General features: G+C 34.5%; 1 protein-coding gene across 1 annotated transcript in view; it reads left to right on the forward strand.

Annotated features, from left to right (window-relative positions):
* Positions 1–16,078, forward strand: part of LOC150092881 (ATP-binding cassette sub-family C member 5-like) — a 708,254-nt gene that overhangs the window by 412,613 nt on the left and 279,563 nt on the right. The window contains exon 17 of the mRNA XM_090414097.1: positions 5,825–6,024. Within this exon, the coding sequence (XP_090270223.1) occupies positions 5,825–6,024 (200 nt within the window). The remainder of the gene's footprint in view (positions 1–5,824; positions 6,025–16,078) is intronic.

Below are 16,078 nucleotides of genomic sequence, written 5' to 3' on the forward strand. Positions count from 1 at the left end.
GCAACCCTCTATTTATCTAGCTCCGATGACCTTGGTTTCACTTACATCATCATCCCCTGGGTACTTCGGTGGTCTGCACCCGTCACCCTTCTCGGTCATTGCATTCAGGCAGGAAACCCCTGCACACTGTTGATCTTCGAAGTTGCAGTTGTCAGCTTCAAAGCAGTTGACAACTGCAACTGTGGCACATCACCAGTCACCTGGATTCTGCTCCTCTATATACTACTTTTTGATAACTGTCCATCAGCCATCCTTTAATTCATATCACCAGTTTCATATCTCTCTCAGTTTATTGCAACTTCCGTGACAGAGTTCCATGGGATGTCCTGTCAAATGCCTTTGCAAAATCCAGCAGTATCATCGTGTAGCCATTCCCTTTATCCAACTCAGCTATCCGTCTATTATAAAAAGTTAGTAGATTACTAAGTCATGCATCACCAACCTTTCACAAAGCCATGCTGCCCCTAATAGAGTTTCGTATTCTTATCTGCTTATTCCTGAATCTCTTTATGACCAACTCTTTTTAACCACTACTCTTTTTGAGTAGTGGTTAAAGTACCAACTTTTCTGGTACTTTAACCAATACTCTTTAGATACTAATTGGTCTATAATTTGCTACTGCAGACTTAGATCCTCCTTTATTTCCTGTGCTCAGCTAATCTCTTCTCATAATCTGAATTTGCGTTGCTGTGCTGGTGACCTTTCTTGCCTGATTGTTATACTGTTCATGAGTTAGCTGGTCAACTTTCTCCTTATATAAAGTATGCATCATCTTTTTTTGCAGCTCATGCTTAATGATACTACTCATCCATCTAACTCCTATCCGATTTACCCTTCTGGCCTTCTTGGATATACAGTGTGATATTGCTTCATCCAGATGTGCCTTGACTATCTCCCATAACATCCTTCTCTTCCAGATCTCTATATCATGGTACTGCCTAAAGCTGCCTCCCAAGTACCATATATTCCAGTGTATAAGTCGATATTGGAATTTTTTGAGTTTTTATGGTATACTCGTCGTATAAGTCAACTCTAAAAATTTATTTTTCATATTGACCAGTTGACCAATAGTGAACTAAAGTGCAATGGCTCCTTTTAAAAGAATGAAATATGACGTGAGTTTTAAGTGCAAAGTGATTAAATTTGCAAAAGAAAATACTAACTGTGTTGCTGCACATCAATTTGGGGTAAACGAAAAACTAGTTCGCGACTGGAGAAAAAACGAAACTTTAATAATGAAAATGCCAAAAAATAAGTACACATTACAGAAAGGAATTTGTAAGTGGCCTATTGTTGCGGATTGGATTCGAGAAAATCGCCAAAATGGACTCATTATAACAAGAAATAATATTCGTTTATTTGCTTTGAAGTGGGGCAAAGCAACTAAAAAGGACAGTGAAAACGTCAAAGCTACAGTGAGTTGATGTAGCCGGTTTATGGAAAGGAAAAATTTAGTGCTTCGACTAAAAACGAAAATCGCACAGAAGCTGCCAAAGGATTTGGATGATAAGTTATTAAGTTTTCAAAGATTTATAATTGCTAAAAGAAAACAAAAAAATTATTTATTGTTCAATCGGAAATATGGATGAAACTCCAGTTATTTTTGACATTATCTTGAATAGAACAGTAGAATCGAAAGGAAATAAAACTATTTCTTTATAAACAACTGGACATGAAAAAAGCCTTTTCACAGTTGTACTTGCTTGTATGGCTGATGGTACTAAATTAAAACCTATGATAATTTTTAAAAGAAAAACAATGCCAAAGATCAAAATTCCAAGAAACGTCTTTGTCCATGTTCATGAGAATGGTTGGATGGACGAAGCAGGAGTTAAGCTGGGGATAAAAAATATTTGGAATACACGACAAGGTGCATTAAAAAATCCAAACAGTCTTTTAGTGTGGAACATGTTCAAATCCCATTTAACGGAGAGCACAAAATCTTTATTAAGAGGGAATAATACCAATATAGCAGTGATTCCAAGTGGGTCAACTTCACTAGTGCAACCGTTGGATGTTTGTATAAACAAGCCATTTAAAGACAGTTCACAAAAACAGTGGAATGCGTGGATGCAAGAAGGAGACAAAAGTTGCACAAAAGGAGGACAAATGTGACATGCATCTTTTGGTAACTATGTGTGAATGGGTAGCAAAAGCATTGGATGAAATAAAACCAGATACAGTAATAAAATCTTTTAAAAAATGTGCTATATCTAACAAATTAGATGGCTTAGAAGATGATTTTGTTTACAATGATGACAAAATTGAGAAAACGAATGCAATTTGTACGACGATATACCGGAAGAAATTACAGAACTAGAGTACAATGAACTGTTCATACGTTCAGACAGTGAAAATTAAATTTTAATTATGTAGTTACCTACCTATTTTCTTTTGTAAATAAATAATTATATAACATGTAATAATTTTTTCTGTAAACAAATTTGATGTAAGTTGAAATATTTTTACTTATTTACCCTTTTTGTATATTGCTAATAAATTTAACAGAGTATGATACATACTAGTTTTTTCCTTGGAAAGCAATCAATTTTTGACCCGGCGTATAAGTCGACCTAAAAAACTTTACTTTTTTTTCAATGCTGAAAAGTCGACTTATACGCCGAAATATATGATATATCATAGTCACCTACCTTCTAGTTCCACATGGACCTATCTTAACTGGAATTTCCCAAGTCACGACCACATGATCACTTTCCCCATTTGGAGGCAATGTAGCCACCTTAGTTATGGACAGGTCTTCTGATCCTATAACAAGATACAACACTCTCGTACCCCAAGTCCTCTCCATCCATTCTGCTTCAAGTAATTATCTCTCAGTATGTGTATAAATTCCATTTCCTTCCTGCCATGTGATCTCTCTCTCTCTGTCTCTTTCTCTCCTCCTTCCAATTTATGTCTCTGAAGTTGAAGTCCCCAGTGATAATTACTCAACTTGCACTCATTGTACTATTATCTGCTAAATGTCTTCCTCATCATCCCTGGCACCCCCAGCCTATAGCAGCGACCAATTTTAGATTTTGTCCTATTGGCACCAATCTCACATCATATTGACTCAAAAGAACTACCATCTGCCCAACCAACTCCTAATTTTTTTTTTTTTTTTACTGTAATTCATCTGCTGTCATCAGCAGTACCCCCACACACACACATCTTATATACTCTCTCCTCCTTTAAAATACTAAATCCATCACATTCTATCCCTGTAACTATTCCATCTGCTGTTAACCAAGTCTCACTAATGCCTATAACTTTTGGCAAGTTTGCACTAACCAATGCCAAAAATTGTTCCCTCTTATTCCTGATACTTCTTGCCTTGGTATAGAGAAACTTTAGTATCACATTAGACCCCCAACTACCTTTTCATCCTGAAATGACTAACCCATATGATATTGTTGCCTGAGAGGTTAGATATCTCTTTTTTTTTTTTTTATTCACACTTCATCCACTGTATCATAGCATTGCAGCAGACTTACAAACTTCATCCTCTCGCTCTTAGTTATTTCTTCATTTTTCTTTAGTTTCCTGACTTTGCACTTCCACACTCTCACTGAACAAATCCCACTAGTCACCTAACTCTGAATCCATTTAAGGACAGTGCATCAGCATTGTACAGATCTTTCCATCTATCAAACTTAGGCCATAGGTCCACAAACTCTACTTCATTCCTTCTGCAGAACCTGTGTTGATTTATTAGCTATCATCACCCTCCTCAATTCTCCTCTATCATAGCATTGCAGAAGACTTACAAACTTCTCTCCCTTGCTGTTCTTTTTCACTTCTTCGGACAACTCTTTCTCATCTTCCCTTATGCAATAATTCTCACCTAAGATGTGAGAACTATTGCATGGTTCTGACCAAAACAATCAATTCTTTCATTTTACCTTTCTGTATTCTGACAGCATTACTGATATTAATTTACTCACTAGGGAAATGAGATTTTGCATTGCTTTCATGAATTATCCTCCTTACCATAGAATCACCCCCCAAATTATCACTTTTTCTTGTTTATTCTTACAATTTCCTTTTTAGCTTCAGACCTCTTGCTTTTTTCTGTTCTCAGTTTGACTGATCTACTGCTGAAAAGGAAACCACAGGGAACTCTCGTATATAAAGCTGGTGATATGTGCATGTGAGGGAGGCTGACAGTTAGATGCTAATGAATAATATAAGGAGTAATAAAATGTAAAATTTGGGAGAAAGCAGATTTGTTGTTGTCAGCTAGAGATGAGGTGCTCAGCAAAAGTCACTGTTTATTAGCCAGGGGGAAGTGCTGGCTACCATCATTCCCCAAAATTTCTGTGTTTGCAGAATGTGTAGTTACAAGCTGACTTGCTTGTTTTGAGCAATGAAAAACATCACTTTCCAGGAGAAAAACTCTCTATATGAGATGAGCTTACTCACTTTTAGTTGAAAATACCTGAGAAAGGTTCCTTGTGCGATAGAGGGGATTTGAAACCAGGTCTTTCCATCCAAAAGGCTTAAGGGCTTTTTCAATACTGATTGAGCTACAGAGGCTTCAAGAAAGCAAGTGATTAACAAGAGATGTTGCTGGACTATATACAGTATTTCATATGCAATAAGAAAACCAGGAGTTTTCTCTCCTCATACACCAGGTACAAATCTGTTAGGAAATATGTTTTCTGATATTTTTTCACAAAAATAAAGTATCACATAGTTTGTTATTCATTGTGCAATCTTTCCTCTAAGCTGTGAAGGTTTACTGCTGCACAGTGATTGAGATGCTCCAACATACACTGAATTTATCATACAGATGAAATTTTCTTTTAAAAACACTGCTGTTCTAAGTCACTAAACATATGGTTGTCTTTGCTTTCCTTTCCTGCCACTGTATGTATTCTAATTCACCAGCAAAAGTTGGTTGATTGGTTGAGCCTCTGCTACTAATGGCTCACACAAAAAGTTAAGCAAGTTTGAGCATGGTTAGTAGTTGGAAGAGGATCAATCAGTCATTCAATGCTGTTGGCACATTGCTCCCTCGACGAGTCTTTAGACTCCCTGGAGGTGTTACATAATGATAATAATATTTGGTTTATCGCCTGCCATTGAATTGGTCCAGTTAGGTCATGGGATCTTGGCTGGCTGCTAGGCTTTGTTAGGAATGAAAGGCAGTTTTCCTATTTTCTTATGGATAGGAAAGCAATGACTGGCTGCAACAATTGCTTTACTAGAGTCACCTAGTGGCAAAAACCTGACATAATGGGAGATAGACTCAAAGCCCCGTACAAAGGTGACAGGGATTTGCATTCACAAAAAAAAAAAAAAAAAAAAAATCTTAAAGTACTGTGCAGTCATCAAGTCATACAAAAATGTTCAACTCAGAGCAATAGCAGGTCTGCGTGACTGTAAAAAAAAAGTAGAGGAAATATTGTTCACAATACTTTATTGTTGTGGAAAAATCTGAAAATGTATTCCTTGTATGTCCTATCTCCACAGAAGCCTACATAACAACAAATAATAATCTCTTGTTTAGCATTTGATGCAGTAGATTGTTCACCTCCTGCATAGTGGCACTCTGCAAATATTGAGAAAGTTATAATTACTATTGTAGAGGAATCATACTGCATGCAGAAAAATTTTTAAGAATATCAAACATAATGGGATGCATATTCTGGTAGGCAATCTTCAAGCCATTTTTTTTAGTATGTTTCTCATTAGCAATTGTACGTAGTGTTAAAATAAAACTATTAAAATTATAAAACATTTTGAATTATCCTTGTAACAATATTTAAATACTTGCTATTTCAAATGCTGTTACTGTCATTCATCGATGTTTTTTTTTCAGAAAACAATTCCCAAATATCTGGTAAATTAATAAAAGAAGAAGAAATAGCAACAGGTGCTATATCTTGGAAAGCATATTTTCATTATGTTAAGGCCATGGGTGGAGCAGTAGTAGTGATATTGCTACTACTAATATTTTTTCTTTTCTCCATATCACAGATTTTCAGCATCTTGTGGCTCAGAGTTTGGATGGATCAAGCGGTAAAGTAATATAAATTAAAATGATCATAAAATATGGAACTTTTAAAAAGTGTAATTTTTAAATATAAATATACATACACATATATATAATGGAATGGTACAAAGTAATGGAAAAGGTTTTCATAACTCACCCTTTTTGTACTTGCGCCATAGAATGATTTGAAGAAGCCTGTGCTGTTGCACTTGACATCTCCAAGGCACTTGATAGTTTCTGGCATTAAGGGCTTCTAAACAAATTACCATCATATGGACTGCCTTCTTCCCTTTGTAACTGGATTGCCAGTTTTCTCTCAGATTGATCTGTTCATGAAATGTAAAGTGTTCTCTCTCTTTAGATTTTCCTATTAATGCAAATGAGTGCTTTTGTCATTTCACTCACCCTCTTCCTGATTTATATAAACGGTTACAGGCAAATTCATCGAAAAACAGTTAATCGAAAGACAATTCATCGAAAAAGCAATTCGCCGAATGACAATTTAACGAATGGCAATTCATCGAACGACAATTCGTTGAAAATGCAATTCACCGAAAATTTTTCGATGAATTCTTTCATAATTCATCAAAAAGTAATTTTTCTTGCAAACTATTGTTTAGAAAATGTTCAGTAACAATGCAGAACGTTACTCATGATACAGACAACGTATGGAAGCAGTCATTGAAACGTAATAATTATTTTCTTGCATTTTAGAGCATTTAATGTAAGTGTACATCCTGCTTCATTGTACAGTTAGTGATTTATCTGTATGGAAGACAGGAGTACCACATGCACTTATCTCCCGAATAACCTCGAAAACATGTAATTGCAGTTAATAAGGGGAGGAATAGGCTAAGAAATTCGTTCTACCAAATTTCGTCACAATAAGTCTAGTTGATTGAAATTAAAAATTTCATTAAATTTCATCCAGCCAGAGCGAAATTGCTAATATCATTTCGGAACTTCGTTACGGAAATGTCATGATAAAAGTGATCCATTACGAACTAAAACTGAACCGTGCATTCAGCTTCTTGTTCTGAAATTTTCTGCGAATTCTGCTAAGTCTGCGAGTTATTGTAATACATAATTTCGACATTTTTCTTTGTAGTCCCAAATATAGCTGAACTGAAAACTGGATGGGTTCGACATTTTTTTGTAGTTTCAAATACGGAATCCAAATAAAATTTTTTCATTAATAAATGTAATAAATAAATAAATTTACTGAATGTAAGTTAGTAGGCCTAATACTGAGATGACTAGGCTTTTCCTCCTGGAAATAGGCAAATCGGACAAGAAAGAATAAGAATCCATATTGTTCTGTAATTATTCCTTAGTAAAGCAGCATTGCTATACCAATAATCATCATTGAGGAGGATGAGGGAAAATAGCATTAATCATTAATATTACTACTACTGCTACTACTACGACTAATAATAATAAATTGATTCTTCGATGTACATATTTTTCACAATAATAAAATATGCAGGAATTCAGAGTAAAAATATTGGAAAACTTTAAAAAAATAATTTCTGAAGATTTTTCAATCATGTTTCACTTATTTACTCCTGTTTCTGTTATTCCTCAACGACAGGAGCGCCACATGCGCTTATCTCCCGAATAACCCTCGAAAGCAAGTAATTGCAGTTAATAAGGGAAGGAATAGACTAAGAATACTAATGAGTATATGTGTGGGTATATTTCTGGGTTTTGAGGAGGTGATCGGTGCAGTTTGTTAAAAAAAAAATAAAAGGTTAAAATATTGTCTAGGAAAGGAAAATAATAAAATAAGGAATGATGAATAAAGAGTCTTAAAAAACAAACTTGTAAACCTTTTAGAAGCATACTCATCTGGTGTTATATTTAGATAAGCAGTGGTTGGAAGTCTTATTCGACTTTTGAAGGATGCCAGTGGTCGGCAGAACACAGTTAGAAAACACAGTGCTAAAGGAAATTGGAATTGGGTTGAGTTGTTTTGAATTAAGGAAGAAGCAACTGGCCTTAAATCCCTGCGTGTTTTTCCAATTCGGTTCGCTTGTTTTTCGGAAAGAAAAAACCTAGTTACAGAGAGGAAAAACCTTCCATCCTCGTATGATACAGGCTTACTCACCTTCAGGTTAAACGCCCTGATAAAGACGCTTGACATCCTTGATAAACGTAGGATTCTGAAGTCCTTTTCAGCAGTTTCATTAAATGAGCTGTAGAATTTTTCTCTTCTCGGTTTCTGCAGTTTTGTAGAAAATAAGTTTAGGATGGAGGACTTTTTTTTATACATTCATGCCAAGTTTTTTTGTAGTCTTCCATTTTCCAGAGATGAGATGTTTCTTAAAGTTGATTTTTCTGTTTTGGAATTTTCGAGTTGGTTCGAAAATATGGCTCAACAATGTGATCATGCATGATCCCATTGTTGAGCCATTTTTTCCATGAGGAGACGATTACGAGAGTAGCATACCTAAATATGCTAGAGAAATTTGTGTTTCCCCAGATTGAGAATGTGTAGGGTCTCATTTTACAAGATGATAAGCACAACTCCACATTATGGCGACTGCACGTATCCCACTGCTTGTGGCCACCGCCCAGTCTCGATTTGATTCCGATGGATTTCTTCTTTTGCGTATATTTATATTTGTGTATAAATAATTAAGTAAAAGAGTTATTTTCCCAAATGATTACTTTTTCCGATTTTCACATATGGCTATGTTCGTGTCCGAACAATTCATCGCAAGGAAAAATCAGAAAAATTCATCTCGCAAACTATTGATTACAGAAATAATTCGCTGAAAATGTTATTTGCTAGAAAATTGAAATGATATTGCATTGATACCGATATGAAAAGTAAATGCAGTGAAGATAAATTTCGTAAAGGCGTAAACTTTTACTAACGCATAAACTGAACAAACTTATTTGCCATCGCAATACATAAATGTCTTTTTACTGTATTCAGTGTTAAACAAAGCCACCTGTTTTCTGGCTTCTGCATTATAGCATCTGTTGAAGTGAAAGTTTCTTTAATGGTACATGGACATTTTCATTGTAGTCTTCGGACAAAAACAGAAGTAGTAAAAATTTATCAATTCCTGAGTAAAAATGAATACTTCTGTGTGTTATAAGAAGTTGATTTACAACAAAATATTAGCATTTTTGAGATATCTTCTATTATTGATAAGACATAAGAGCTGCTGAACAGTAAAAAAAAATAATAAATAAAATAAAAAAAAACTAATGTATTGAGATTAACAAATTGTTCAATGCTAGTAATGTTGAGTTCTTTCCTCTTATCGTTGCTTTTAATATGATATTGCCATTGATTCCCTCTATTCATGCTCCGAATCTTTCTCTCTAATATCTGCAGTCTCTAGACTTTGATAGTGTTTTTTTTTCTAAACCAGCTTTCAGATCCATAATTATTTAAAAATGGTTCGAACACTGTTTTGTATACAGCTAGTTTTAGTGTTTTAAATAATTTCTCTAATTCCATGAAACTTTATTCTTTTTCCTTCCTACAATACCAGCTTTGCTAATTCTGTTGTCTATTTCCATATTTAAAATTTTAAATTTGCCAACTTTACTAAAAATTGTGCCTAAATAGCTGAAATATTATGCTTCTTCTGTAAGTTGTCCTGTCAAGATGTTCAGGATGCAGTTCATATTTCGTCTTTTTATTGTTGATTTTCATACTAAATTTCATACAGCATTTATTCAGTTTATTTAGGGAAGCAGACTTATACTGGATTTATATGAGAGTATATATATATACATTTTTTTTTTTTTTTTTTGTAGGATGCACATTACGATAATATCCAGTGTGTAACCACCATAGATATGTTGAAAATATAATATGAAGGATATCATATACAGAATGATTCAAAATTTATGCTTATTTTGACGAATTTCTAATGCTTACGCCCCTCCCCCCTCCTTATTCTCTCCTGCAATTCAATTACATAACCACTCTAAATTTCTACAGGTTTGAAAAAGTTTCCAGATAGTATTCAAAATCTATTACTTCATTTTGCCATTTTGACAAAAGAAATAAGAGAATAATATTATTGTACTGTGAAGATTCTAATTCTGTAATCTTTCTTTGCCATCTAAAATCAGCTGTTCTGCTGTCTGCTGAAATTATTTGAAATTTTAGAAACATTGTACTATATTTTCAACGTATAAAACTGCTTATATGCATATCACACAAAAGAAAGTTCAGTAGAAAGTTCAGATTTTTGTTTCTTTTTCTTAAAATCTAAATATTTTTACTTCTACTTCTGATGCTGGTTGCTATTTCTGAAGTAATCTACGTCTTAGAAATGTTTGATAGTAATGCTCTTAGCTGGAGGAAAAGGGTAAAGGCTTAGATACTCTCAGTGCTATTGAGAAAGGAAAGAGAGAACACTTAACCAGAAGGGACACTAAAATGCCTCAAGCTATAGTGCGAATTACATCAAGAATGTCGTGTTTTGTTTTCAGTTGATTAGTAGACATCCTAACATAGAAAAAAATACAAATCAATAAAAATGAAATTAGTGTTCCAAAGTAAGGCAATATTTAAATGAAGAAACTATGCAAGAACCTTTATTTTGTCCAGGCATTAAAATTGCTTTGTACAATAAAAAGAGAAAATAAAAATAATTTCTATATTTTTAGTTTATCCAATATAACTAGGATTCAGTTACCCAGCATAGAACGAGGAACTGCATTCCTTGTTATAGACAACTGAGATGCAGCTATGAGCATGAGATAATCCGATTAACTGTTCTCTTCAGCGGGAGGGTTTATCACACCTTCTAATGGACATGCTGGCCGAATTGCACTTCTTATAACTTCAACAGATAGCATTCATCGTATCCAGATTTATCTGGACGTCTATAGACGTCCTGACCGGTAGAGGGGGGGGTTAAACGAGGAGTAACTGGTACAATTAATAGATGACGTCGAACCAAATGGCGGGGAAAGTTCTGCCAAAGATTATGATTGTGATGGGTCCGTTAAAGAATTCAGTTTAAAGAAATTAGCAATAGGATTAGACTTGACAAGAAAGTTATTTTATGGATAATGATCTCTCAGTGGAGCTTTCCAGAAAATTTACGAGACAATTGGATATTTGTTTAGTTCCATATTATGAACTTAATAAAAAATTTTAGCATAATGGTAAGCAAGGTCTTATTACTGACTTCTTGAATTGATAACTAAACCAGCCGAAGTATGCAATAAGAACTATTGCGTATATAAATAAAGAACATCTACGAAGTATGCGTACAATTTATAATTTTTATAATTTTTTACTATGTATTTGTTGCATAGTTTGTTTGCTTAACTTACATGAATTACCTGAATATGTCATTGTTTATATAATCTTAAAAAAAAAGAAAAAAAAACGATTTGGGAACCTAAACCTACTTTTTCTATGTGATTTGAGTCCCACAACTACCGATTATTACAATAATTTACTTCTTCTTTGTAAGATTGTAGAGGAACCAAATTGAAAGTTTTTTACTTTGTTCTATTATAACAGACACAAGGAAATTATAATCTCAGTTTTAATCCTTTATTATTTAATCCTATATATATATATATATATATATTGTGATAAAATGTGATAGTAACGGTGATAAAAGGCAGCCTTGTGGGAAGCCAGGATTTATCAGTTTCCAATTTGATGCTTTTACTTTCCCCCAATTTGACTACTATTAAGTTATATCTATAAAGATTATAGATTTGGACTTGCATATATAAACTATCAGCCAGCAAGAATAAGGCAACACGACAATCATTAAGAAAACAGATGGCTCTTACACTAAAAACTTAGCATTAACGCAGCTATTATGATAAACAAGTTTATTCCTGATAACCACGAATCAACAGATGAAGAAATCTTCAAAACATACAGACATAGAATGAAAACAGTCATTGACACTCCTAGCGACGACTTATTTGCAACTAATGAAATCGGGTCAGTATTAAGATTAATGGATCCAAAAAAAAACTCCTCGAGAGAATGGAATAACCACCGATATACTCCTAAAAATGAATAAAATCGAGTCAGTATTAAGATTAATTGATCAAAAAAAAAAACTCCTCGAGAGAATGGAATAACCACCGATATACTCCTAAAAACGTTGTCGAATTCCCCGAATTCATAGCAACAGTTTACAACGAATACCTAAAAAGGGGGGAATTTCCTTTAATATGGAAACAATCTAAAATTATCCCTATAATCAAACTAGGGAAAGAAACACCCGACAAAGATAACAAATACAGATAAATCAGTCTCATAAACGTTGCTGGTAAGGACTAGAAAAACTTCTGATAAACCAAATAATGCACTATGTCTACTCAAGAAACCTATTAAGCAGCAATCAAAATGCATTTAGACCTCCGTCCAGCACAGTAGACGCAATTATGGAGGTTAAAGAGTTCACTAAAAACAATATACAGCAAAAAAAAAAAAAAAGATACCCTACTGATTTCACATGATGTGCAAGGAGCCTTCGATGCTGCATAGTGGCCATCCATAATCAATCAATTAAAAGATTTAAAATGTCCAGAAAAACCTATTCTACCTTACAAAAAATTGTTTTACAGACAGAACAGCACCAAGACATTAAGAACCACAGTTATAACGAAAGAAGTCAAACGAGGCTGTCAGCAGGTTTCTGGCACATCCAGTACGATTCACTATTAAGATTTTGTTCACTACCGAAATAAAAATAATATCTTTTGCCGATGATGCGATGATAATGTTTTAGTCACGCGACGGCTTACATTTTGAGGTAACGACCAAGAAAGAACTCTTCAAAATGGCAGAGTGGACAAGCGAGAAGAAATCACCTTCGATAGCACTAAGTCTAAAGCAGTGCTTCCCAAACGTTTGGATGTAAAGGCCCCTTGGAAAAATTAAAATAATTCATGGCCCCCATCGAAAAAAAAATTTGTATTATAGACATATGGTATTATAATATTTGTTGTATTTATATTCAATACAAAATATACACAACGAATAATGCAAATATTATACTTTTAGCATCTTACATACACAGTTGACATGACACACTTAGTCTTAAAACATTTTAAATTTGTTTTCATTATTTCATGTCCTTCTCAACAAAACTAACAGTCCCCAAGGGGGCTGCGGCCCACAATTTGGGAAGCGCTGATCTAAAGTACACCACATCTGTCGCAAATAATCAAAACAACAGGTGATGGTCTTCCAAAAGGGTGAAGTTCTCGAGGTAGCCAGTCAGCTGAAATACCTACAAGTAACAAGAGATGGGAAAACTTTCCTTCAATAATCACATCTCATATGTTGCTGAAAAAAGCTTACAAGTAGTATACCTTCTAGCTAAGTCAGCAAGGATTAAGGGATTAGGCTGATGAACGCTGAATACAACATATACAGAGCTATACTACCATTGATAATTGACGGTCAGCTTAACAGCACAATGCAACTTATATCTGAGACTTCTCAACAAAACTAACGGCCCCCAAGGGGGCCGCGCCTACATTTTGGGAAGCGCTGGACTAAAATACTCCACATCTGTCTCAAATAATCAAAACAACCTATAACCGTCTTTCCAAAGGTCGAAGCTCTCGAGGTAGCCAGTCAGATAAAATACCTAGGAGTAACAAGAGATGGAAAATTGAAATTGAGGGATTAGGCCGATGAGCGCTGAAAACAATATATACAGGAGCTATACTACCATTGATAATTGATGGTCAGCTTAACAGCACCATGCGACTTATATCTGGAACCATTAAAACAACTCCTATTTATTGGCTTACAATGCTAAGCAACATAATACCACCAAATCTAAGAAGTGATGCTCTGTCATGAGAATATGACAAAGTACTCAGAAATACCGTATTGCCTATACATAATGACATATCAGAACTATAGCTTAACAGATTGAAATCAAGAAAGCCCCCTCTTCGCGAAGATAAACATCTGAGAATGATTAATTAAAATACTAAAAATTAATGGAAACAAGTGTGGAGCATAAATACTAATGCCCAACTCAAAATTTAGTTTGATAGTTGCTGCCTCAACATCCTGGCAGGGGCACGCCAGTAGTGTCTGGCGCCTGTATGCAAAACTTTAGTTGGCACCCCTATCCTCCCCTCCAATAAAAAAATCACTTTAAAAAACGTTTTTTTTTTTAAAGTATTTCCTCCTCTTTGGTGCCTTTACTATCCTGGTGCCTGTGTGCATCGCACACATTGCACATATGGCCGGCGTGCCCCTGTATCCCGGGTGTGGAATTGGAAAGATATGGATAACACTGAACATGATTCGTACGCAATAGAAGATGTGCAAGCTTTCTGTACAAGTGGAGGAAAATTCCCTCACCGGAGTGTGACTGTGGACACCCGAACCAATCAATCCATCATATTTGCATTGAGTTCAGTCTTCGCGCATGTATGGGGTCAAAGGAGCGACTTCCTAGAGGCGACACCGCCTTCTATAGACTGGATCAGAGAACATGATCTTAACTTATAAGTGCTTTGTCCGTCAAACGTGTAACTGTACCCATTTTTGTAAATGTACTTTTATAACTTTACGTAGATTGCCATACGATAAACAATAAATAACCTCCTTGTAGGGTTACTGTTGGGAAGAAAACGAAAACACCACAAACACACACACTTAGTAATCTACAGTTTATTCGACATCTGAAACAACTATCGTTCAAAGATTTGGACCATAGGTCAGATGTCCACAGAAACTGCACTTTCTCGCGATAGTTTAGGGCTCCTGTGCAGTCAGTCGAAATGATCAATTTATTGTTTTTTCCCTTAACACTAGATATCACTCTTTCTAGACATATAGAATGATGCTAAGCTGCAAACATGACTTTAACTAGGCAAAATAGCTGAAAATATCACAACATTTTCTGCAAAAATGGTATTGCACCGTAAATGCATTCATTTTTTATATTTAGAAAGACATCCCAACTAATGAAATTCTGATTTTTATGTGTGGTCTCTTTGAGTTTACTTAGGTAGGGTGGTATCGATGTTTATTCTTCTTTCCGTCAATTTACTATTTCATAGCGAACACTCTCTCTCGTTTCGTTTTGGTTGCCTAAGAAATATCGATGTTTATATTAATTTTTTAAATTTAGTAAAAAAAAAAAGATTACAAGCATTTATACGTCCAGTCTATTTTTGACATCCGTGCATCATGGTACGTGAAGAAATTTCATAGTGAATGCTTTGCTTTCTCTATGTAAAAAATGTGGCTAATATTCCTTTCTTAATTAAGTTCATGTATTTCAGTAATGTAAACTTGCATGCTACAGAACTATATATATATATAACATTTTTTAACTTGGGTATATTATGTATTCAAGATACCAAATAATTTTATATAAACCTAACTAATATATGTATATATATATATATAACTAAATAATAACTAATCAAAAGTAATATACTAATAAAGTATACTAAGAAAAGTGATCAGACCTTTATCCACCTTTACCACGAGTTGCCTCGACTGGCACTGTAAGTAGTGCAAGTCCAAGAGTTGCCTTGGACTTGCACTACTTACAGACACAAACTTGACTTTCTTGTGTATTTGCTTACTTGGGAAATAGGATTAAAACCAAGTTAATATAAAATTACTTGGTATCTTGAATATATATTCAAGAAGATATATATATATATATATATATATATATATATATCTTCTTTCTTAGCATAAACTTTCATTTCCTGATAACATGATTAGGAAATGAAACTGTCTACCGGCAATTTATTCTTACAACTCATTTGTAAATATATAGGCTGTGTATTTTTTAATGCCTGGAAAAGAAACTTTTTTTTCCTGGAATCATTCATTCATTATTTGGTGCCACAAGTAAACATGTGGAGAGCAATTAACTTTTCTTAACAATTAACCAGAATCTACACAACTCTTTGTGACTGATCTTCAGGGCTGTTCCGTGGGTTTGCGCCGCCTGAGTGCAAAATTTTTGTGCCCCCCCCCCTTTAAAAATTAAAAGATCCCAAAGTACAATAACATGTTTCAAATCATTTTATTATACTGCACATTAAGAGGAAATCTCTCTCTCTGTAAAAAATATAGTT

The sequence above is a fragment of the Typopeltis vanoorti genome, chromosome 24 (genome assembly GCF_054136105.1).
Source record: "Typopeltis vanoorti isolate ZY-2024b chromosome 24, IOZ_Tvanoo_1.0, whole genome shotgun sequence".
Classification (NCBI taxonomy): Eukaryota; Metazoa; Arthropoda; class Arachnida; order Uropygi; family Thelyphonidae; genus Typopeltis; species Typopeltis vanoorti.